The following is an 18,816-nucleotide window of genomic DNA, read 5'->3' as shown; positions in this document are numbered from 1 at the left end:
TGGAGCTGTATGTGCTTAGTCTCTGCATGATTCATCTGTCATTGTCACCTTTCTCAAAAGCAGGTCTATAAAATATATCTTAAAAAAACAAAGAATTGCAAATATGCTGGAGACAACTCGCTCCTGTATTGCCTGGGGTTGTTTGTTCAGCAGCACATGCGTGGGTCAAAGGTCTGAAGGAAATGCATGTTTATCCTGGAAGTGGTCAAAAGTGGCAAGCAGCTGTTGCAGATAGCAAGGACACCATCATCATGGGAGGTTGAATTTTTTGTGTCCTTTACTTACTGCTCCTTTCACAATACTCTGCTAAGGGAATTATAAAGATTTGTTAGCCTTGCACTTTGTCATCAGCGCAGCTGAAGCTGCATAATGGTTTAGTCTGCTGGCTCTTAGATGTTAGTGATGTCTAGCAGAGTGTGTGAAAAGCCATTTTAATTATCCGTGTATGTGTAGTGTGAAAAACTCCCAAATGAAAACCATGTTTTCTTAGCCAAAGATGCAAAAATAAATTTTGTATATTTTTTTCTTATACAGCCAACTCCGGTAGCTGCTACAACAAATATGTTGTAATTTTGCAAGTTCCTGTGATCTTTTTATCCACTTAATTTATTTTTCTGCTAGAGAAATGTTTGATTATTATGTGGTGTGGTCCCTGAATATTGCTGAAGATGTAAGTTTCTTCTCTTCCCAGCCAAGCTGTGTTTTCTGCATATAGTGGAAGAAAACTCCTGTTGTCAGATCAGATGTAGTCCTAGAAATAGCTGCAATAGTATTTGTACAACTTGCAGTTTACAGGAACACAGGGTGTTAAAAATACCTGAAAAAAACCTAATTCTAAATTCTGCTCAAGTGAGAATGTAGGGAGTGGCAAAAAAAAAAAGTATGTACGAGGGGATGTGTGTAAAATTAGGTATGTGTGCATGTGGAGGAGCAGCAATATACAGAGTAAGAGATTGCAGTGGGTTTCTTGGCATAGTCTCAAACATAGTATTTTTTTGCAAAAAAATCTTGTTCTTAAGTTTTAAAGCTGGTTGAAATTCTCAGTTTGAACATTCCTATTAATAGTAAAATATAATGGTTTCTTCTTCCACAGATGTGTATAAAGAGCAGTTTCTTGTGAATGTATCATTTAGTTCTGTTGATCTGTTTGATCAGTGGCTGAGTATCTGCATGAAATACAAAAAAGGGCTTTTTGAGCATCCCCGCTGCACAGGCTATGACCTGTTTCTCCTAGGAAAATACCTTATTGGAGTGATGTTCTTTCAAGTGACTTGAGTGCCTGTGTTTTCAATTAATTTGAAGGTGTGGAGGCATAATGCGTCATGTACCCAGTGACACATCTGCTTTTGTCATTAAGCTCATGGCTTCAAGAAAAGTCTTACTCAAACTGTGGATCCGATTATAGGCATTTAGCCCGGGGCTATGATGGCTTTAAGACTGAAGGAATACTCAGACCTGTGCTTTAGCATGCAAGTGCCTTCGGGCTGTTCAAGTGTGTGTGTGATGGCTGTTCATGTACTCATTCTCTGAAGCTCTTATTAGGGGTTATGTATCAGGAGGTCCACGCTTCTTCTGCACATGCAGAGTTCTTTAGCCCGCTCCCGCAGGCTTAAGTTGGCAGCTGGGCAGGGCACAGCTCAGCTCAGGGGTGCCAGTGTTGGTCTGGTGTGAGTGAGCTTCCTTTCCCCTGGCATGCTGCCTGGTGTGTCATAACTAAATGTGATGAACTTCTGTTCAGACCTTGAATCAGGGAGAATTTATGTGGTTGTGTATCTAGTGTAGGAGGTTTCAACTTGTCTTGGTATTCTCCCCACAATTCAGAGGGAGATGGTGGTAAGTCTGGAAATGGAAGAGCAGGGGGGAATCTCATAAATAGATGTATGAGTGAAGTAGCTATGGCTTGGGTTATGCATGAGGAGCAGTTGCTCTTCCAGTTCTGCAGGGCTGTATTAGTTGCTGTAGAGTGTTATATTGCTCATTGATTCTACAGTAAAATGTCCATCCCTCTTGCTGTACTTCTTTCATGCCTTTTAATAGTTTAATTATGATGATAAATAAAACTGATGTACTTCATTCTGTGAAGGAAATAGAGGAGTGGCATTTCAACCCAAATATTTGTTTTGTGCTGAATTAGAACTACTATAATTTTTTTAAAGTGGCTTTTGGACATTGAATGAACAGTATATGCCTGTTAAGGTTGTTAGCTCTCAGACAAGTAGTGCCTTCAAATACTAATAAGCAACTGTTTCCGTATTTTTATTGCTTTCTTGTTTGTTTTCTAAAACATGTACCTAATATATGATGTGTTACTTTAATTTTTCATGAACTCTTTATATAGGTGGGGATACAGAGACAAGTCCTGCAAATGTGAAGAAGTATAAATGAATTCTGGGGTTTTCTATGGCATGAATGTCCAGCAGCCCAAGTGCAGGAGACAGTAATTCCTCATTTCTGAGCCTGTTGAGCCATGTCCACAGGACACTGATCACAGCACAGCCTCGGTGCAGCAGCTGCCTCTGCAGAGCCCGTTGTGCGCGGAGCGGGGGCGGCGCCGGGCGAGGCCATGGCCGGGGAGGGCCCTGCCCTGCTGGGGGGGCTGTTGGCAGCAGAGCGGGGCTGCGGTGGTGGGACAGCGGGATGGACACTGCCCTCTCTCTGTGCTTGTGGGTAGCTGGGGACTGCTGGCTCACCCCGGCTGCTTTGCTGCAGCTGTTCTTGCGTGCCTGTCCTGCTGCTTTTGGGAGCTGCACCTTAGTGCATCTGCAGAGGAGAGTGGCTGGGTGGTGCCCAGCTGGCTGTGGTGGGACTCCCATCATTCAGTCCTTCCAGTGCAGACAAGGTGACTGTGGGCAGGGGCTGAGCTGGGAGTGCCAGGACTTTGGCTCCCAAGTTAAGTTTTTTGAAATTGTGCACTTGTCACTCTTGAGTTAAACCACATGTTGTTTTAAGAAGATTTCATGCTGTACCAGGCACTGCCATGTTAGAAAACCTGAGTGAAAATCCCTTTAACATTATTTCTCCTGTAGCTTTATCATAAATTAATTATAAAACTGTCTGATACATATTTTACAGTACCAGTTCGTAGTCAGGTCTGTTCCTGGCACGGGTGGTCTTTCTTTTAAATCTGAAAAATGTATAGATTGTAAGGGAGAAATTAAACCTGTAAGTAGTATATGGGTTGCACTTGTTATTTGACAGTATGAAATCTATGAGGTATCTGTTGATTAAAGCCAGAGAGTGCTGTCTGAAATGGAAAACTGGATTTTGAAACACAAACTTGGGGCAGACTGTACCATTTCTTCTAAGAAAAACGCTTTGTACCAATGGAAATGAGATCTGTAAAACCTGTTTCAAATCCAGACAGGCTGGGCTCTGGACTGTGATGGGAAAGTGTTTATTTTTCCATGTGACTTTCAGAAAGTCAATAATAAGTGGCCTTTCCAGAACAACAGGTATCTTTGTAGTTCCAGTTTTGCTTTGTATTAGCTTGCCCTAGTCCTTGTGCAGCTTTTGGCTTCTTTTTCTAGCTTCTGTCATAATCTGTTTCCTAAAAAAGGCTGAAGAAATAAAATGAAAACTGCAATCCTTCAAGTGCCAAGCCTCCAGGCAACAGAGGACATTAATGATGTACTTGGCCACAGCTTTGCACTGTTAGTTCCAAAGTGTAGCTGTGGAGTAGCAGATCAGGAGAATATTCAATCACTTAAAATAGCTGTTAATAACATACTGACCATGATGGGTGTCTCTGTGAAAAGCATCACAGGTAGGCTGCCTGCTGACACAGGGAGGTTTTTTTTTGGAGGAGCCCATGGTTCAGCTCCAGTTCCGATTAGCAGCTTGAGTGTGTGAAGGGACAATCTCTCTGTGCTAATTAGTCTGTGGTGCTCTTGTCCTGTGACTTGGTTCTGTTGTGGAATGGCAAATCCAAGCATGAAGAAGGGGTGGGGCCACCGATATTCACACACAGTGGCTGTCCCACTGACCAACTTCAGTTGAAATATTGTGGTGGTTAAATGCATCCATCTTCTGTGTTTGTTAATTTTAAGAACAGGTGAGACCACATCATTGCAGAGGAGTGAAAATACACCTCAGGTCGAGGGCTGTAGATCAGGGCCCACATTGTGATCAGGGGTCTCTGCCTGGAGGTTTTAAACATTTGATAGATGACTTGTGACTGGTGATTTTGTAGTAAAATTTAAATTGAGTTAGAGCTAGTGGCTCTGTTTTCTTCATTTTGCTTAATTTAGTGAAACTCTCCCAAGAGGGCACTGGAACTGGAAGAGAGAAAGGATGTATGAGTCTAACTGTCCAGTCAAGGGTGAGCCATTTCATGGCATTTAGCTTTGTCAGTTTCCAAATTTGCCCTCCTTGTTGAGTCTTTCTGAAAACATAATGAAGTGCAAAGTCTGCAGTGGCAGCATTGTTGCCTGAGGACAGCAATATTCCATTTGAAACTTGTGCTCAGTAGAGCCTGCAAAACTGGGAATTACTTTGACCAGTGACTACTTTATTTCACCTATATGTGGAAGTAGTTAATGGTTTCTTACCCAGGAGACACTTTCATGATTTCTACTCCAGCCTGTTAAGGCTCAGAGCAGGCACTATGGGTGTGTTTATTTTACTTTTAAAGAAAGGCTGGCAAAGATGTGGTGCCCTTGGGTAGAAGGACACCATGGAAAAGGAAAGAATTTAAGGAATGAAGAAAACTTTTGGAGATAGCAGACTATCTGAGTTCAGTGCAGACTATGGTATTTTTTGTATTTGTTTAAATCAAAATGTAATTTACTCAGTGGAAGCCTCTTACTTTGATGAACAGGATATTTACTCTAAAAAACATTGAAGATCTTCTCCCTCCTTTTACTTGATTTCTTTTGAGAGTTTTTTCCAAAACAGAACTGTAATGAATTGGTGGTAATTTTTCTTCTCTGAAATACGTTGCAAAAATCATATGTTGCCCTTGGACTGTAAGTGAAGTTGCCCAGGCTGTAAGTGAAGTTAAGAATTTCGCTGTGGAGTGAGGGAATACTTCCAGGAGGTTGGACAATTTCTGGATTTCTTTTGAGATGGTTTTCGCATCTGCACTTCGACTTTCCTTTTGGAAGCAACCAAGATAGTTTTATGAGCAGTATTGGAGGGAGTTCCGATAGCTGTGAGCAGAAACCACTCCCAGTTCTAACTGTTGTTTTCATTAGCTGCAAAGGAGCCACAGCTACCTACTAAACATTTCAAGGACTACCAATTAAAGCAGGGAGGGTTTTAAAATCCGCACCCTACTGCTTAATATTCTGTAGTATGTGTTGAAATGGAAAGCTTGTGTATTTTACTTTGGATTTTAATGACTCTTTTTGGGCCATATCTGGTTAAATAAAGTTACACCCTTTCTTCTCAGTGTCCACCTAACTGTTCTTGCTGAATGCTGGTTGTTAAAAGTATAAAGTAGTGAAGAAAATGTAAAGCTCAGTATGCCATGGTGCCTCTAGGTGCAGGTGTGGAAATCAGCTGGAGGGCTTGTGGTTTGTGTTGCTGTGGCATTGGGGGTGGCAATGTCAGGTGAGGCGTAGGCCACGTGGTCTCCTTCTGCCTGATACCCAGAAATGTTTTCTGTTAACCAAGTACACTTCCTACCAAGACATATTCTGCAAATATGCCCACAAAGAATGGAAGATTTGGCTGCAGTCCCACCCACAGGACTTAGCACAGTAAACACTGAACAAGATATAAAAGGACCCCACTTCTGTATCCAGTGGGGGAGGAGAATTTGAGCGAAATTGCAGGGACAGACGGACAGGTTTGTCCTCCTCGCTCCCCCTGGTAGGGACACTGGTAAGCTTTGTGTCCTCAGCTGTGCTGAGTGTTGACCTGGGATATTAAGCTTGTGATTGCAATGGCACTGTTAGTGCTGTATGTAGCTCCTCTGCAGTTAATGCATGCTCACCCTCAGTCCAGAGGAACGTGGTATGTTGCATTCAGTAAATCACGCTGTTCCAGAATCTGACTGGTTCTTCTAAATGCAGCCAGACCTACAGTTCACAGACTGTTTGTGCATCTGGAGTCAGACCTGTAGTTACATGGTGCCTACCTGAATGTGGGCAGTGAGTTCTCACCTTCTTCTGCTTCTTGGAGATATGTGGGCTTATGAAGCGTGTTTTCTACACACACTTATCTAAAGGTCTGCTCCAGATGCAGATAAAGTCAGTAAGATGTCTTGATACCTTTTCTGAGACTTGAATAGTACTTGGCAGAAGTGGTGAAACGGAGCTTTTCTTTCCTCAGCTGTTGTATTTGGGTGTAATGTAACACCACAGTGAGGTAGGGTGGGTGTAGCTGTGCCCTAGGGCTGCATGGAGGGATGTGCTGCTCTGCTGGTCCCTGTCTGGAGAGCAGGGGCCGGCTCTCCCTGCTGTGTTACAGCTGCTCTCACACAGGTACAGCCGGGGTCACTGATGTCTGTGCAGGGCAGGCAGCACCCCCCGAACCTGCCCCCTCTCAGTAAGGGCACTTAGTTAAAACATCATACACCAGTCCTGGAGCTCTAATCTTAGGGGATTATTTCACATTTGGCTATGAATCTGGGGCTGTAAGGGAGTAAATCTGTTCCTGTAAGTCAGCAGATGCTCATAATTGGCAGTGGAACTTCAGTTATTATCATGTATCTTCAAGAAGTAATTAAGAGAAATCAATAATTAAAATAATTCTAATCAATAGAGCAACTGGACTGATTCATTTGGTTAAAAATCAGAATTTCAGTTTGAAATTGGAAAACACATGTTTTAATTGTAACTAGAGCTAAAAACATTGTAGTTTTATGCCAGGGTTTGAGAGAATTCGGATTTTTTTCCCCTCAACACTGTCACTTGATAGATACTTATTTTAAATTAAATTATATTAATGGTTTATTATGTTACATTTCTGTAGATTAACACCTGTGCAGTCTGATTGGCCCAGGAAAAACCCAATTAGCTTATAGCATGTATTGAACAAGATGTGTGGGGAAAATCAGGATTCAGGTTAACAGTTAGAATTATCTCTTTCTGTAATTTACATGAGGAATAGCAATTGTCTGCTTTTCTCTGACATTGGACTCATTATAAACATTAGATACTAAGTCATCATAAATAATAAAAAGCTAAGTCTCTGACAGGAAGTGATGCTCAGAGATGTTTATGTTCAGTATACCGTATGGCTGAGCTTCTGTTTTCTGTAGAGTAACAAGGCAAACCTACCATGGGGATAGAAAAATCAGTAAAATTGTCTGTGTGTTGGAGTGTCTTGGGTTTTCATCTCCCACTTTGCATTCTTGACATTGGGGCATTATTTTGTTATCTGAATATGCATTCTGGAACGTGGTTTTGGACATTCAAACCTAATTGAAAGTAGTTACAGTAGACCATGTCCACAGGCCTTCAGGGAAAAGTCCCAGTAAATAAAATGAATCATACCATGAGCATGGGTAAAGAGAAATTAAGAATTTGGTTTTGTTGCTCTTCATTTGCAAAGTTCCTAGGTTTTAAGTGTCTGTGTTTCATCTGCCAATATAAGGATATGGTGATAGCTGGAAGAGCATCCCCACACTCTACCCCTACCTCTGACCTGCAGAAAGAGGTTTTGCTTGCCAATGAGAAAGCTAAAATGGAACATGCATAGCTGCAGAAAAAGCTAACCTGGTTTTGGCATAATGAGCTCAAACTTGATTAAAATTCTTTTATTAAATCACAGCTGAGTAAGTAGCCACAGAGTAATGACTGGAATGTGTCCTCTATCTGGAAGGACTCTGCTGAGCACGTAGCACAGCTCAGTATATGAGCTGATTCATTTGTATTACTGCAGTCATGCTGAAATTCACACGAATGCATTCTTCATGTCATACTTCTGGAGTTCTGTGCACACTTTTTATTTTTAAATTAAGTAACCTGGCTTTTATAATAGAATTTTGATTTTTCAAGTGTACCTTTTAAATGGTACATTTTTCTAGTAAGGCAAAAAATACCCCACTTGATGCCCTGATAAAAAGATGATTTTCCCAAAACTGCCAGACACCTACTTTTTATCAACCACTCTCAGTGAATATTGCAACAACAATAACAGGAATAACAACAGAGGTACTGGCTTGCAGGTCTAATAATTGTAATCTGCATTGCTGCTATACAGCTTCTCTCCTTCCCCTCCCCACCTTTTCTCTTTTTAAAAGAGCAGTGCTGTGGTGTAGTTTTTCATCCACCTTCAAATGTTGACATGTCAAACCTCTAGCAACATGGTGAAAACACTTTCTGATTCTGTTGCCTTTCTCTTTTCTAATATTCCTTCTACATGTTCCTTTAAATTATTTGTTTTCCCTGCAGATTGCTGGTTGGAGCTCCTCGGGAAAAGGCCTTTCCAGCCCAACAAGCCAACAGAACAGGAGGGCTGTACAGCTGTGACATTGCATCTCCAAATACAAATTGCCTGCGTGTCAAATTTGATGAGGAGAGTAAGTTTTTCAGTGCTTTTGTTTTGAATTGAAACAGTTGACTGATTGTTCTTGTTTGATGTCCTTTCCTGAGGCAGTGTATCAGACAGTTTCTTCTAGACATTTATACATAACTACTTTTTGCATCACAGTAAGTTGTAGCTTAATTGCTAAATTACTACGAGATGCTTAAATCTTGGTAGATTCTTATTGTTTTGTAAATCGATGTAACATGAAGTAATAGGCTAGAAGTTTGATAAAATGGATGCTGTTAGTGATAGCATGTACGGACACTGCCACCTGCAGACTGTCTGTATTAAGTTCTTTATGAAGAGTCTCCCCTGACATGGGCTTCAAGAAAAAACAAACAAACAAAAAACCAAACAAAAAAAAAAAAAAACGTGAACTGTTAATATTTCAAGCTGTTTTATGATACTTTGCAGCTGACCCAAAGATGGAGAGTAAAGAAGACCAATGGATGGGTGTAACTGTCCAGAGTCAGGGGCCAGGAGGAAATGTGGTGGTAAGTGCTAAAGGACTGACTCACAAAAACGTCTGGGGTCTACAGTACATGTTCTGAATGGTTTGTGTTTCTGTGCAGCTTGCTGAAAGGGAACTTGCCTAAGTTTACTCCTTTGATTTCTTGTAGGTAAGGACTTAATTGTCTCCTTAGCAAAATAAGGCATTTGAGGTTGTAAGAGCTTTAAATTATTTTTCTATGAGTTAGCCTCTGTATATAACCTTTTTAACAATCTATGATGGACAGTTTATTTTCAAGGGGTACACTTTTTTTTTTGGTCATATACACATTTTTTCTTTTAAATACTACTAGCTGCAGAAATAGGGAAGAATAGTGTATAAGGCTGTAGAAGTAGCACGTTATTACCAGCCTGTTTTCCAAGATGATGAGCCTCACTTTAGCTTTCATCAGGGACTTCCACTGAGTAGCTCCTGTGAATTAATGTGGTCATTGCACTGCGCTAGATTGCACTGCAGTAAGGTTATGTGCTATTCTTTATTTTATACAATACATTGATACTTTTTATTTTCTATTAAACAGAAAAGGTTTTTGGGAGTTACCAGAGAAAGAGTTTAAAAGTAACATTCTCAGTTTAAATAAAACCTCTAGTGGTGCTGCAGGATACCAGATACATCATAAAACCAGGTGTGCAGTGAAGCTCCCTCATCTAATTGGAGGTTAATGTCACTGCTTCCAAACCTGGGGGCAGGGATTCAGGATGTGAATCTGGTTATTTAAGCATTTAGAGGCAGTAATAACTAGCTTTGGTCTGCCTCAGAACCCAAAGTGGGAAGGAACACATGGAAGCAGTCCTGTTCACTGAATAATCGGCCACCAACTAATGCTGTCTTGTCTTTTCATGGTAGGTGGGGAATGCACTTCTCAGATGAGGTGTGAGCAGCCTGGAGGTCACTGCAGCAGGACAGTACTTCAGTGCTCTAATGTGGAGCAGCTGAGTGTTTGCATAACATTTAGGCCTTGATAGGAACCATAGAAAAGGTTTGTCAGCTGAGACAAACTTTGCTTGTGCTCTTCACACAACCTTCTACATCTGAGTCTTCCGGAAACTCTGCTGGCAAAGGCATTTGGTTGTTCACATTTTTTTACAATGGTTTGGGGGTTACACTGTTCATCCTTTGTGTTAAATATTTGATAGGAATTCTTTTCCCAGAGGATAGTCTGAACGGATAAGGAACAGGATGTGTTTAGTGCTTCAGCTCTGCCCCATTGACATTTACCCTGTAAGTGGAACATCCAACAGGGGAAGTAGGAGCAACTTCCCTCCCCTCCACTGGAGAAGCTTTCAGCCTCTGCTTAGTGGCACTTTTCTGTAAGGGGCAAGTTCTCAATAGTCGTGGATAGATGGTTGTTGAACCAGCTTCTTGTGTCCTGCCATGGGTGTGTCAGTCCTTTAAGCTCTGTTGGGAAACAGCTACTTCTTTCTTTGAGAGAGAGGGTGGTTTTCTCCTTACTTCTTGGAAGAGAGGGATTTAGTATCAGGAAGGGCTTTAGGGATTTAACCCTGTGGCCTTCCTTGACCATGAAGCAGACTGCTTTGCCCTGTATTTGTAGGTGCCCAACCTTTCCCATGTGCTGCCTGTAGGAAACATTGCATTCTGCACTTTGGTGTGTCTGCAGGGTGCCTTGATAGCAGGAGGGACTGCACTGCTCAATGAGCGCTGCCTCTGTGCTGACCCGTGTAGGACACACAGACACATCACACATTGTTTCTTCTGTCTTGCAGACGTGTGCACATCGCTATGAGAAAAGGCAGTATGTAAACACAGTGCAGGAAACCCGGGATATCATCGGAAGGTGCTATGTGCTGAGCCAGGACCTCACTATTAAGGATGATATGGATAATGGAGTGTGGAGTTTTTGTGATGGTCGTTTAAGAGGCCATGAGAAGTTTGGTTCCTGTCAGCAAGGTGTTGCTGCTACTTTTACTAGAGACTATCATTATATTGTGTTTGGTGCCCCAGGCACTTACAACTGGAAAGGTATGACTTGGCTTCCTTCCTGCCTACCCTTCCCATTTCCTCTAGATTGCTCTCAAAGGTTGCATCCAGAATTTTAATTGTTTTTTAAGGGGAGAGGAGATAATAGGGATGTAATGATTTTACCCTGTTTTTACAAAATGCTATGCTTCTGTATCAACATTTACTGAAATTTCTTTAAATAAGTGTGTATTTATGAATCACGGAACTTTGCACATATGTACAGCAGATTTTCTCCTTATTAGTCTTAATCTTACGGTGGGATTGAGGGCTTACTTGGACACTTCTATACAGGAACAAATGACTAAATTTGTATGAGTTACTTGACCAGCTCTTTTTCTGCATTTGAGCAAATGTTAGATAGCTGCTGAACTCTTGTTTATTCTGCAATATTCTCTCCTTTATTCTTTGTGAAGTTTGTGGAAACCAGTACATTCCAAAATAAATATTGAAGGGTTGCATTATTCATACATTTATTCATATCAAAATCCATGCATGTCCCTGTAAAATTTCATGGATAATCTCAGAGCCAAGTACTCGGTGTCATCTAGGAGATTCTTCAAAACATAAGGGGAAAAAACCCTGGATATTCTTTGTTAGTTTATATTAAGAAGCATCTAAATGCCCAGTTCAGTCTCTAGAAGTGATTTTTCCCATCACACTTCATTACACCAACAGCTGTAAATACTTTCCTCTTGAGAACATCTGATCCTCCAAGCACTGCATTTTTCCACCTCGTGCACCTGTGCCTGATGTATGAACCGTGCAAAATCGGTGTGTTAAGCTCTGGCACAAGGTGTACTTTAGTGAAAACCTAATCTTCCATGTATCTGTCAACAAAATCTGACTGACCTGAAACAGCATACTGAGTGCAGACACCATTTTACTTTAATTGCAGAGAAGTGCCAGTACAGTCCTAAGAGTACTCTTCTGTGTAATGGAAAAACGTGTTTGTGCTTGCCAAAACCTTAATTATGCCAATTGATAAAAGGGAAGCACACTTTTTATTGAACAATAGTTTTTTTTCTTTCAAATACTGTTTCTAAGTATAATGCTGGTGTTTGTCATAATGAAATGTAATTTTTTAAAAAATTCCTGTGTACTTACCTCCTTTTTAAGAGAAGCTTTCTAAGGCTAAGAAATACAGGATGAGGGTGGTTTATGACCAAACCAGTTCAATAGGGTTTTTTTGAGAATTTCTTTAGTACTCCATGTTTTCCAGATCATTGTATGGCTTCTTTGTAGAGCAGTGTGAGCTTCTGGCACACAGAGACAAAACACTAACCCAGTGCACTATTCTGTGTTTGTCCAATTTTAACAGCAGTCACTGTGTCATTCATCATAATTAATATAAGTTGGGAACATTTATTTGTTATTTTTCTCACTTATCATTTGTTTGCTTTTATTTTATCATTTCATTTTTTCAGGGGTGGTTCGTGCAGAGCAAAAGAATCAGACATTTTATGATCTGGGTATCTTTGATGATGGGCCTTACGAAGTTGGTGATGAGAGCCGCCAGGATAAGAATCTAGTTCCTGTTCCAGCTAACAGTTACTTAGGTAGGATTGAGTACATGTGGTAAATCGCTTTAGGTCTCTTAAACATTTGTGATCCCAGCCTGGTGTGATGATCTAAAGTGGGAGCAGATGTTCCAGTGTGGACCCTGTAAAACATGTTAACTCTTCGGGATAATCCACAGCCTCCCTCCACATTTATGGGCCAGTTTGAAGTGTAAGATGATACTGCTGAAGTACCTAGAAGAGCTGCTGTTGTAATGTGAGATTCAAAAGCTGTGCCAGGGCCTATGGAATCTCCAGGAGTGATTATAATCACTGTGATGGGTCAGTACAATGAATGGGTCTGTAGTTCTTAGTTGCACGGTCTCTGCTATTGTACAATCAGAAAGTTTATCAAAATTTGAGTTTCTGTAAGTAACTGTTAAGGCTGTAGATTTTTCTCTCCTGGTAGGTAAGTGCAATTCTTCTATTCTTTGTTTTTAAAACTCCAGTGGCTTTTAACAGACCTCTAAAATGCCATAATATAAGTACTGTTTGTATTTTACTCATGTGTGTGTTGCAGGAGTGAATCTCTTGCTCTTAGTGCAGTCAGGAAAGCAGGAATATGTCCTTAGGCCAGTGACCTTTCTGTACACCACGGAGATACACTGAAAAGGCTATGCTGCATTTTTGGAAAGGCATTAAGTGTAAAGAATCCTTCTGTTCCAGTGCAGATTTCTGTGGTGTGTTGATCCACTGCTTTTGGCATATGCAACAAACAGAGTTTTGGTAACCTGAGACTGGAATTTCTGTGTGAGTGATGGAAAGCTGAATAGATGGGAAGGGCATTGCTAATGTAAAAAGTAAAAAAGCAAGTCAAGAAGAGAGCAAACTTGGAGCTTACATATATGTTAGGAGAAAGAGAACATAAACTTCTGTTAAATATCAGCAGTAATTACTGGGTGTAAAGGTAACTAGAAAAATCACCCTAAGAGCTTAGATTAGACAAGCTGATAGCATCTTCTGTGGAATAAGAATTGAGGAGCGCTGTGGAGGCTGATGCCTTTTGCTGTGAGTAGTCATATAATCTTTTTCCACTTGCATAACCAATGCATTTATCTCCTAAATGTAAATGCTGCCTTGATTTGTAATAATCAGGACCACTTCCAGGCAAGCCAGCTCATCCCAGGCATTACTGTTCTGTCTGTTTACACCTTAAGCAAATGTGGTTATGCTTTGCTTAACTACTATGTTTTTTCTCTTCAATCTTTCACTCATATTTATAGGTCTTCTATTTTTGACAGCTGTATCTGATACTCATCCAGATCAGTTTGTGTACAAAACATTGCCTCCCAGCATACAGGTGGACAAGTCAGTGGATGTAATGATGAATAGCTACTTAGGTTTGTGACCACTTGAGGTGGCAGCATCTGGTCAGACATAATCTCCAGACCTTTGTCATGATCCTCTCCCCTCTATCCCCTCTCATGTCAAATATAAGTAAAGCATAAAAAAAAACCGGGATTCAGATAAAGGGGAGACAGCAAAGTAACAAGGCTTGAGAGAAATGCTGATTTGTCATGCATTTCTCCGAACCTTCTCATCTTTCCCACAGCTGGGACTCCCTCAGTTTTTTCTGGAACTGTCTCATTGTGAATTGCTGTAATTGAGAATCTCCAAAGTAGTGGTGAAGTGTTTCAGAGGAAGACTCCCATCTGGCTGATATCTTCCTTCCTTGCAAAGTAGGCATTTTTCTACTTCGGCCTTCACTGGCTATATTGGTATTAGCAATATAGTCTTTTAACTTGGTTTTTCATATTTTAAAATGTACTGTAAGACTAAATTAATTTGGACATGTCATTTTTAGGACTGCATGAACTCAAAATTGCCCATTTCACCATTACTGTGGAAGCTGATTCTCAAATACTGCATACATCATTCATATGAGAATGCTTGTGCAGAACAATTTGCATGTTTGTAATAGAACGATACTGACTTTACTCAGGAAGTTTTCTGATAATTTTGCCAGAGGTGAAGTACTCAAGCTATATTCAAGTGGTAAAGCTGTAATTGTGTCTAAGCTGTATATATCCTGTGTTTCGGGTCTGTGAAAAGCAGGTCCAAATGAGCAATGAAGTACTGTGTTTTGTGGGGAAACACTAACTGTTATGTATGGAAGAGTGTTTGTAGGAACATAAAAAAGTGCTGACTTGCAAATATGCATCCACCAGTGCAAACAAAATAGAGAATTCCCAGCCATAGCACACTGTGTTTTAGACAAAACTTGTATTCCATAAACCACTTTAATATAGCTGGGGAAACGTTTATTTTTTCATATTAAGATGCAAGCTGTTACTTAGTTAATTTATACTTTATTTCTTTCTCTGTTAAAGGTTTCTCTTTGGACTCTGGTAAAGGCATTGTCTCCCAAGATGAGATGACTTTTGTGTCTGGTGCCCCAAGAGCAAACCACAGCGGAGCAGTAGTTTTACTAAAGAAAGAAAAAAATCAGAGAGCACTTTCCCTGGAGCACATGTTTGAAGGAGAAGGGCTGGCCTCCTCTTTTGGCTATGATGTTGCTGTTGTGGACCTCAACAGTGATGGGTATGGCTGTGATTAACTCCTGCTGCTGGTATAGCAATCTTGTTTATGTCTGCTTTAGTTTTTCACATTAGAAATATAAGGAATGACAAAGCCCACCTTCCATGTTTTCCTGGAGGAAATGGTGAGCGTCTTGAGAATCAATCAGGATGGAGTCTGCCTTGCTAATGAAGAGTTTTATTTAAACAATTATTGTAAACATATAAAAAAGAAACCAGTCTCATACCCCAAGAAGACCATAGAAGGTCCTTGTATGCCATCAAGGGAATAAGCCAGCTTGCAGTGTCAGCGGGGCTGTTGATGCCCAACCAGTTTAATGCACATTTTAGTCTTTGTTCAGCAGCTCTCTGGGCAGCTGATCTTGAGCTCACAGTCTTAGCAGTTATTTTTCAGAGTTCTCCTACAAATGCATTGCCTTTTTTTTCTTTTTTTTTCCCCTTTTCATCCTAAGCTGGCAGGACATCGTTGTTGGGGCCCCGCAGTACTTCGACAGAAGTGGGGATATCGGGGGTGCCGTGTACATCTACATGAACCGCCAGGGCAAATGGGCAGGGGTGAAGCCTCTTCGCTTAAATGGAACCACTGACTCCATGTTTGGACTTGCAGTAGAAAATGTTGGGGATATTAATCAGGACGGATATCCAGGTAAATGGAAAACAGTGACAATAAAAATGTGTGAGACTGTTTGGCCAACGCTAGACTTGTAACATCTTACCATTTGATTGCATGCTGCAGAAAGAGCAAGAATGATTTTAGATGTTGCAACTTATTTTCACCAGATATTGCAGTAGGGGCTCCGTACGATGGTTTTGGCAAAGTATACATTTATCATGGATCCAAGAATGGAATAAATACGAAACCAGCACAGGTAATGAAATAACCTTTACTATATAATGACTCTTGAACAAAATTAAAAGAATGACAGGGGTATTATCCATCTTTTCCATTGCTATTACTGGAGTGTTGGGTATACAGGAAAGTTGCAGGGCCCTTCAAAGATTGCACTGCTGACAGGAAAGATTAGGAATTCTTGATATTAATATATATTTTTATTTCTCGGGCCATCCATTGGGACTACTAATTTGTGCAGAAAGAAAAAGATGTATAGATAAATAAATTCTGGGTTTTTAAAAAATACATCTGATGCTTTGAAAACAATTAGTTTCTTTGTTTTCTCTTTCATTGCTACTGTTTCACTTCCTTCTTAAAAATGTTTGGTTGGTTGCTGTTGGTTTTTTTTTGTTTTGTTTTGAGGGTTACTGTGTCCAGTTTGCAGGGTGGGAATGGAACTTTATTATACTCCCTAGAATACTGCTTGAATACTTTACAGAATAGTTCTTCTGTTTCAAGTGTTTATAGTCCATGAATACTGTAAATAAACATGAACTAAGCAGATCAGTAATTTCTGGTACTCACTGCTATTGCCACGTAACTTCTTGGAAGAAGAGCAGATCATCCTGGCACTTCAGTATCCTTTAGCTGAACTGAACACAGAGGTCCTATTTCACAGGTCCTACTTCATTGTATCTCTTTCCCTCTTTTGTCTCTGGCTGTAAGACAGTTATGTTCAGTTGTTACTTATTTTACCTTTATCACTTTTAAATGTCTGAATTCCCTTAATCTGTTTGCTTTTTAGATTCTTGATGGTGAAAAAACAAACACCAATTTCTTTGGTTACTCTATTGCTGGAAATATGGACCTGGATAAAAATTCCTACCCTGATGTTGCTGTTGGTTCCCTGTCAGATTCTGTAAACGTGTACAGGTATTATATATGGAACCTTAATTAATTACACCAGGCTTTGGGAGAAACAACTTTACTTTTCAGGCAGAACAGCCTTTCCTACAATTTATGCTCCCATCTCCAAGGTGTATAGTATCTGTGCACATAATAGTAATGTTCTTAAATACACTGGAACAGCCCCCAAGAAAAGCAACTCACGTGGCTTGTGGAAGAGAACAGAGTAGGTGGTAGAGGAGTTGGTCAGATTATTTAGGATTCTGCTTACTCAGAAGGAGCTTTAATCTTTTGCTGATAAAGGCAGGACAAAAACCTTTTACCAAGGTGAGAACAAAAACCTCTTCTGGTGACAAAGAGTAAAAGGAGTGGCCCAGTTAAGTGGAGCAGGTGGCTTACCAGCTATTTTAAACAACCTTTTGATGCTTTAGTGGGAACAGGATCACCTCATTCATTTGTTCATGTGAAATGTCTTCTCCCTTCCAGAAAAAAGACAAGTTGTCAGGCAGAAGTATGGTTACAGCCTACATGCAGAGGAAGCAGGAAATAGCATTTCCCACAGCCACCAGGCTCCAAATTAAAGCTCTTGTGAACGTGAATCTGAATGAACTGCAGTACCTATAGTTGTTCCCAGGGGCTGTATTACTACTGGTGGTAGGAACCTCCACTGAATTTTCTGTTTTTCTTAAGTGTACAGAAAGACAACAGCAACACCACATCAGTGTAGCCTGCTTCCCACTCAGGATCTGTAGTTGTTCTCAGTGATCTTTGCTTAGCTTTTAAAAGTTTTCAGGTTTTTTCTAACCAGTGTCAAAGCCAAACTCTGTGTTTCTTGGAGTGTTTTTGTTGCAAATCAATGCCTGGGTGGAGGGAATCTGATATTCACATTAATTATTTTATTAATCTTAACAGAAATGACTTCTTTTTTTACATCTTCTTTTGATTCCTTGTTTTTCCCCCACATGAAGATCTCGGCCTGTGATAAGCATTAGAAGAAACATTACAGTACAGCCTGATAGAATTGATCTAAAGAAAAAGAACCCTGAGGACCATGGTGAAATCAGGTAAAGGGAAAAAGAAATTATCAGAGCCTTGGTATATTGGTATATGTCAAAATTCATTCAGTGATCATGTTTAAGTGAAGGGATATCAGAGTCATGCAGGTTAAGCAAATGTATCTGCATATGTTCATTTTGACTTCCTGAATTTCTTCAGCCTACTGTTCCAAAGACAATGTGTGGAATATGTCCTTCTCATAACGTTCCTTTTTGAAAATTAATGTCACCTTGCCTCTTCAGACTTCTAACACAAGTATCTTGGCTTGAACAGCTTTGTCTTGAGTAGACACATAAGAGCAAATTCTTAATTGCTTATCAACCATTTTTTCTTGCTTTATAATTCAGTCTAGTAAGCAGTAAATACCACAGTCATAAGACTGATCAGTTGAAATTTTACATTCTGTTGGACCATGCCTTAATAAAAGTTAATGCTAATTTCTTGGCACTTTTTACAGGATGGATGTGAAAGCATGTTTTAAATATACTGCAAACCCCAGAGATTTAAATCCAAGAATAAGTAAGTTCTGAAGATAAGTATTTTTGATCTGTTTGTCACATGGTTTGTTTTTGGTTTTTTTTGAGTTCATCATGGAAACATATTACTCAAATTATAGTGAGTCATCTCAGACAGTGACTGACAAATTTAAAATGTGACTCAGTGCTAGGCTCAGCTGTTGCACAGTCTGTATTTAGAGCCATGCTGGTGTGTTAAGCTGTTCTGTGGATGCCAGTCTAAAGCTTTTTGAGTAATACAACTGCCAGTGAGCAAATGGCTTCTATACAGACCCAAACCATTTTGTCTGTCTGGGTTAGTGCTGCTTTAGAGAATCCTAAACCTTTTTTAAAGTCAATTTTATACATTCTTAGTGAGCATTATTTCTTATTGAAGGCTTACCCTGTGAACCTGTCCTGTATTCATGAAAATGGTTTTGTGGAAATCATTAACTAAAACAAAAAGTCT

General features: G+C 40.2%; 1 protein-coding gene across 2 annotated transcripts in view; it reads left to right on the top strand.

The window, feature by feature from the left end:
- Nucleotides 1-18,816, top strand: part of ITGA6 (integrin subunit alpha 6) — a 38,609-nt gene that overhangs the window by 6,516 nt on the left and 13,277 nt on the right. For both annotated transcript variants that reach the window (XM_030952533.1, XM_030952534.1), the window contains exons 2-11: nt 8,340-8,467; nt 8,890-8,969; nt 10,711-10,966; nt 12,391-12,522; nt 14,853-15,063; nt 15,512-15,705; nt 15,840-15,928; nt 16,697-16,824; nt 17,766-17,861; nt 18,311-18,372. In XM_030952533.1, the coding sequence (XP_030808393.1) occupies nt 8,340-8,467; nt 8,890-8,969; nt 10,711-10,966; nt 12,391-12,522; nt 14,853-15,063; nt 15,512-15,705; nt 15,840-15,928; nt 16,697-16,824; nt 17,766-17,861; nt 18,311-18,372 (1,376 nt within the window). The remainder of the gene's footprint in view (nt 1-8,339; nt 8,468-8,889; nt 8,970-10,710; nt 10,967-12,390; nt 12,523-14,852; nt 15,064-15,511; nt 15,706-15,839; nt 15,929-16,696; nt 16,825-17,765; nt 17,862-18,310; nt 18,373-18,816) is intronic.

The sequence above is a fragment of the Camarhynchus parvulus genome, chromosome 7 (genome assembly GCF_901933205.1).
Source record: "Camarhynchus parvulus chromosome 7, STF_HiC, whole genome shotgun sequence".
Lineage (NCBI taxonomy): Eukaryota > Metazoa > Chordata > Aves > Passeriformes > Thraupidae > Camarhynchus > Camarhynchus parvulus.
This window is presented reverse-complemented; position numbering and strand designations above follow the sequence as displayed.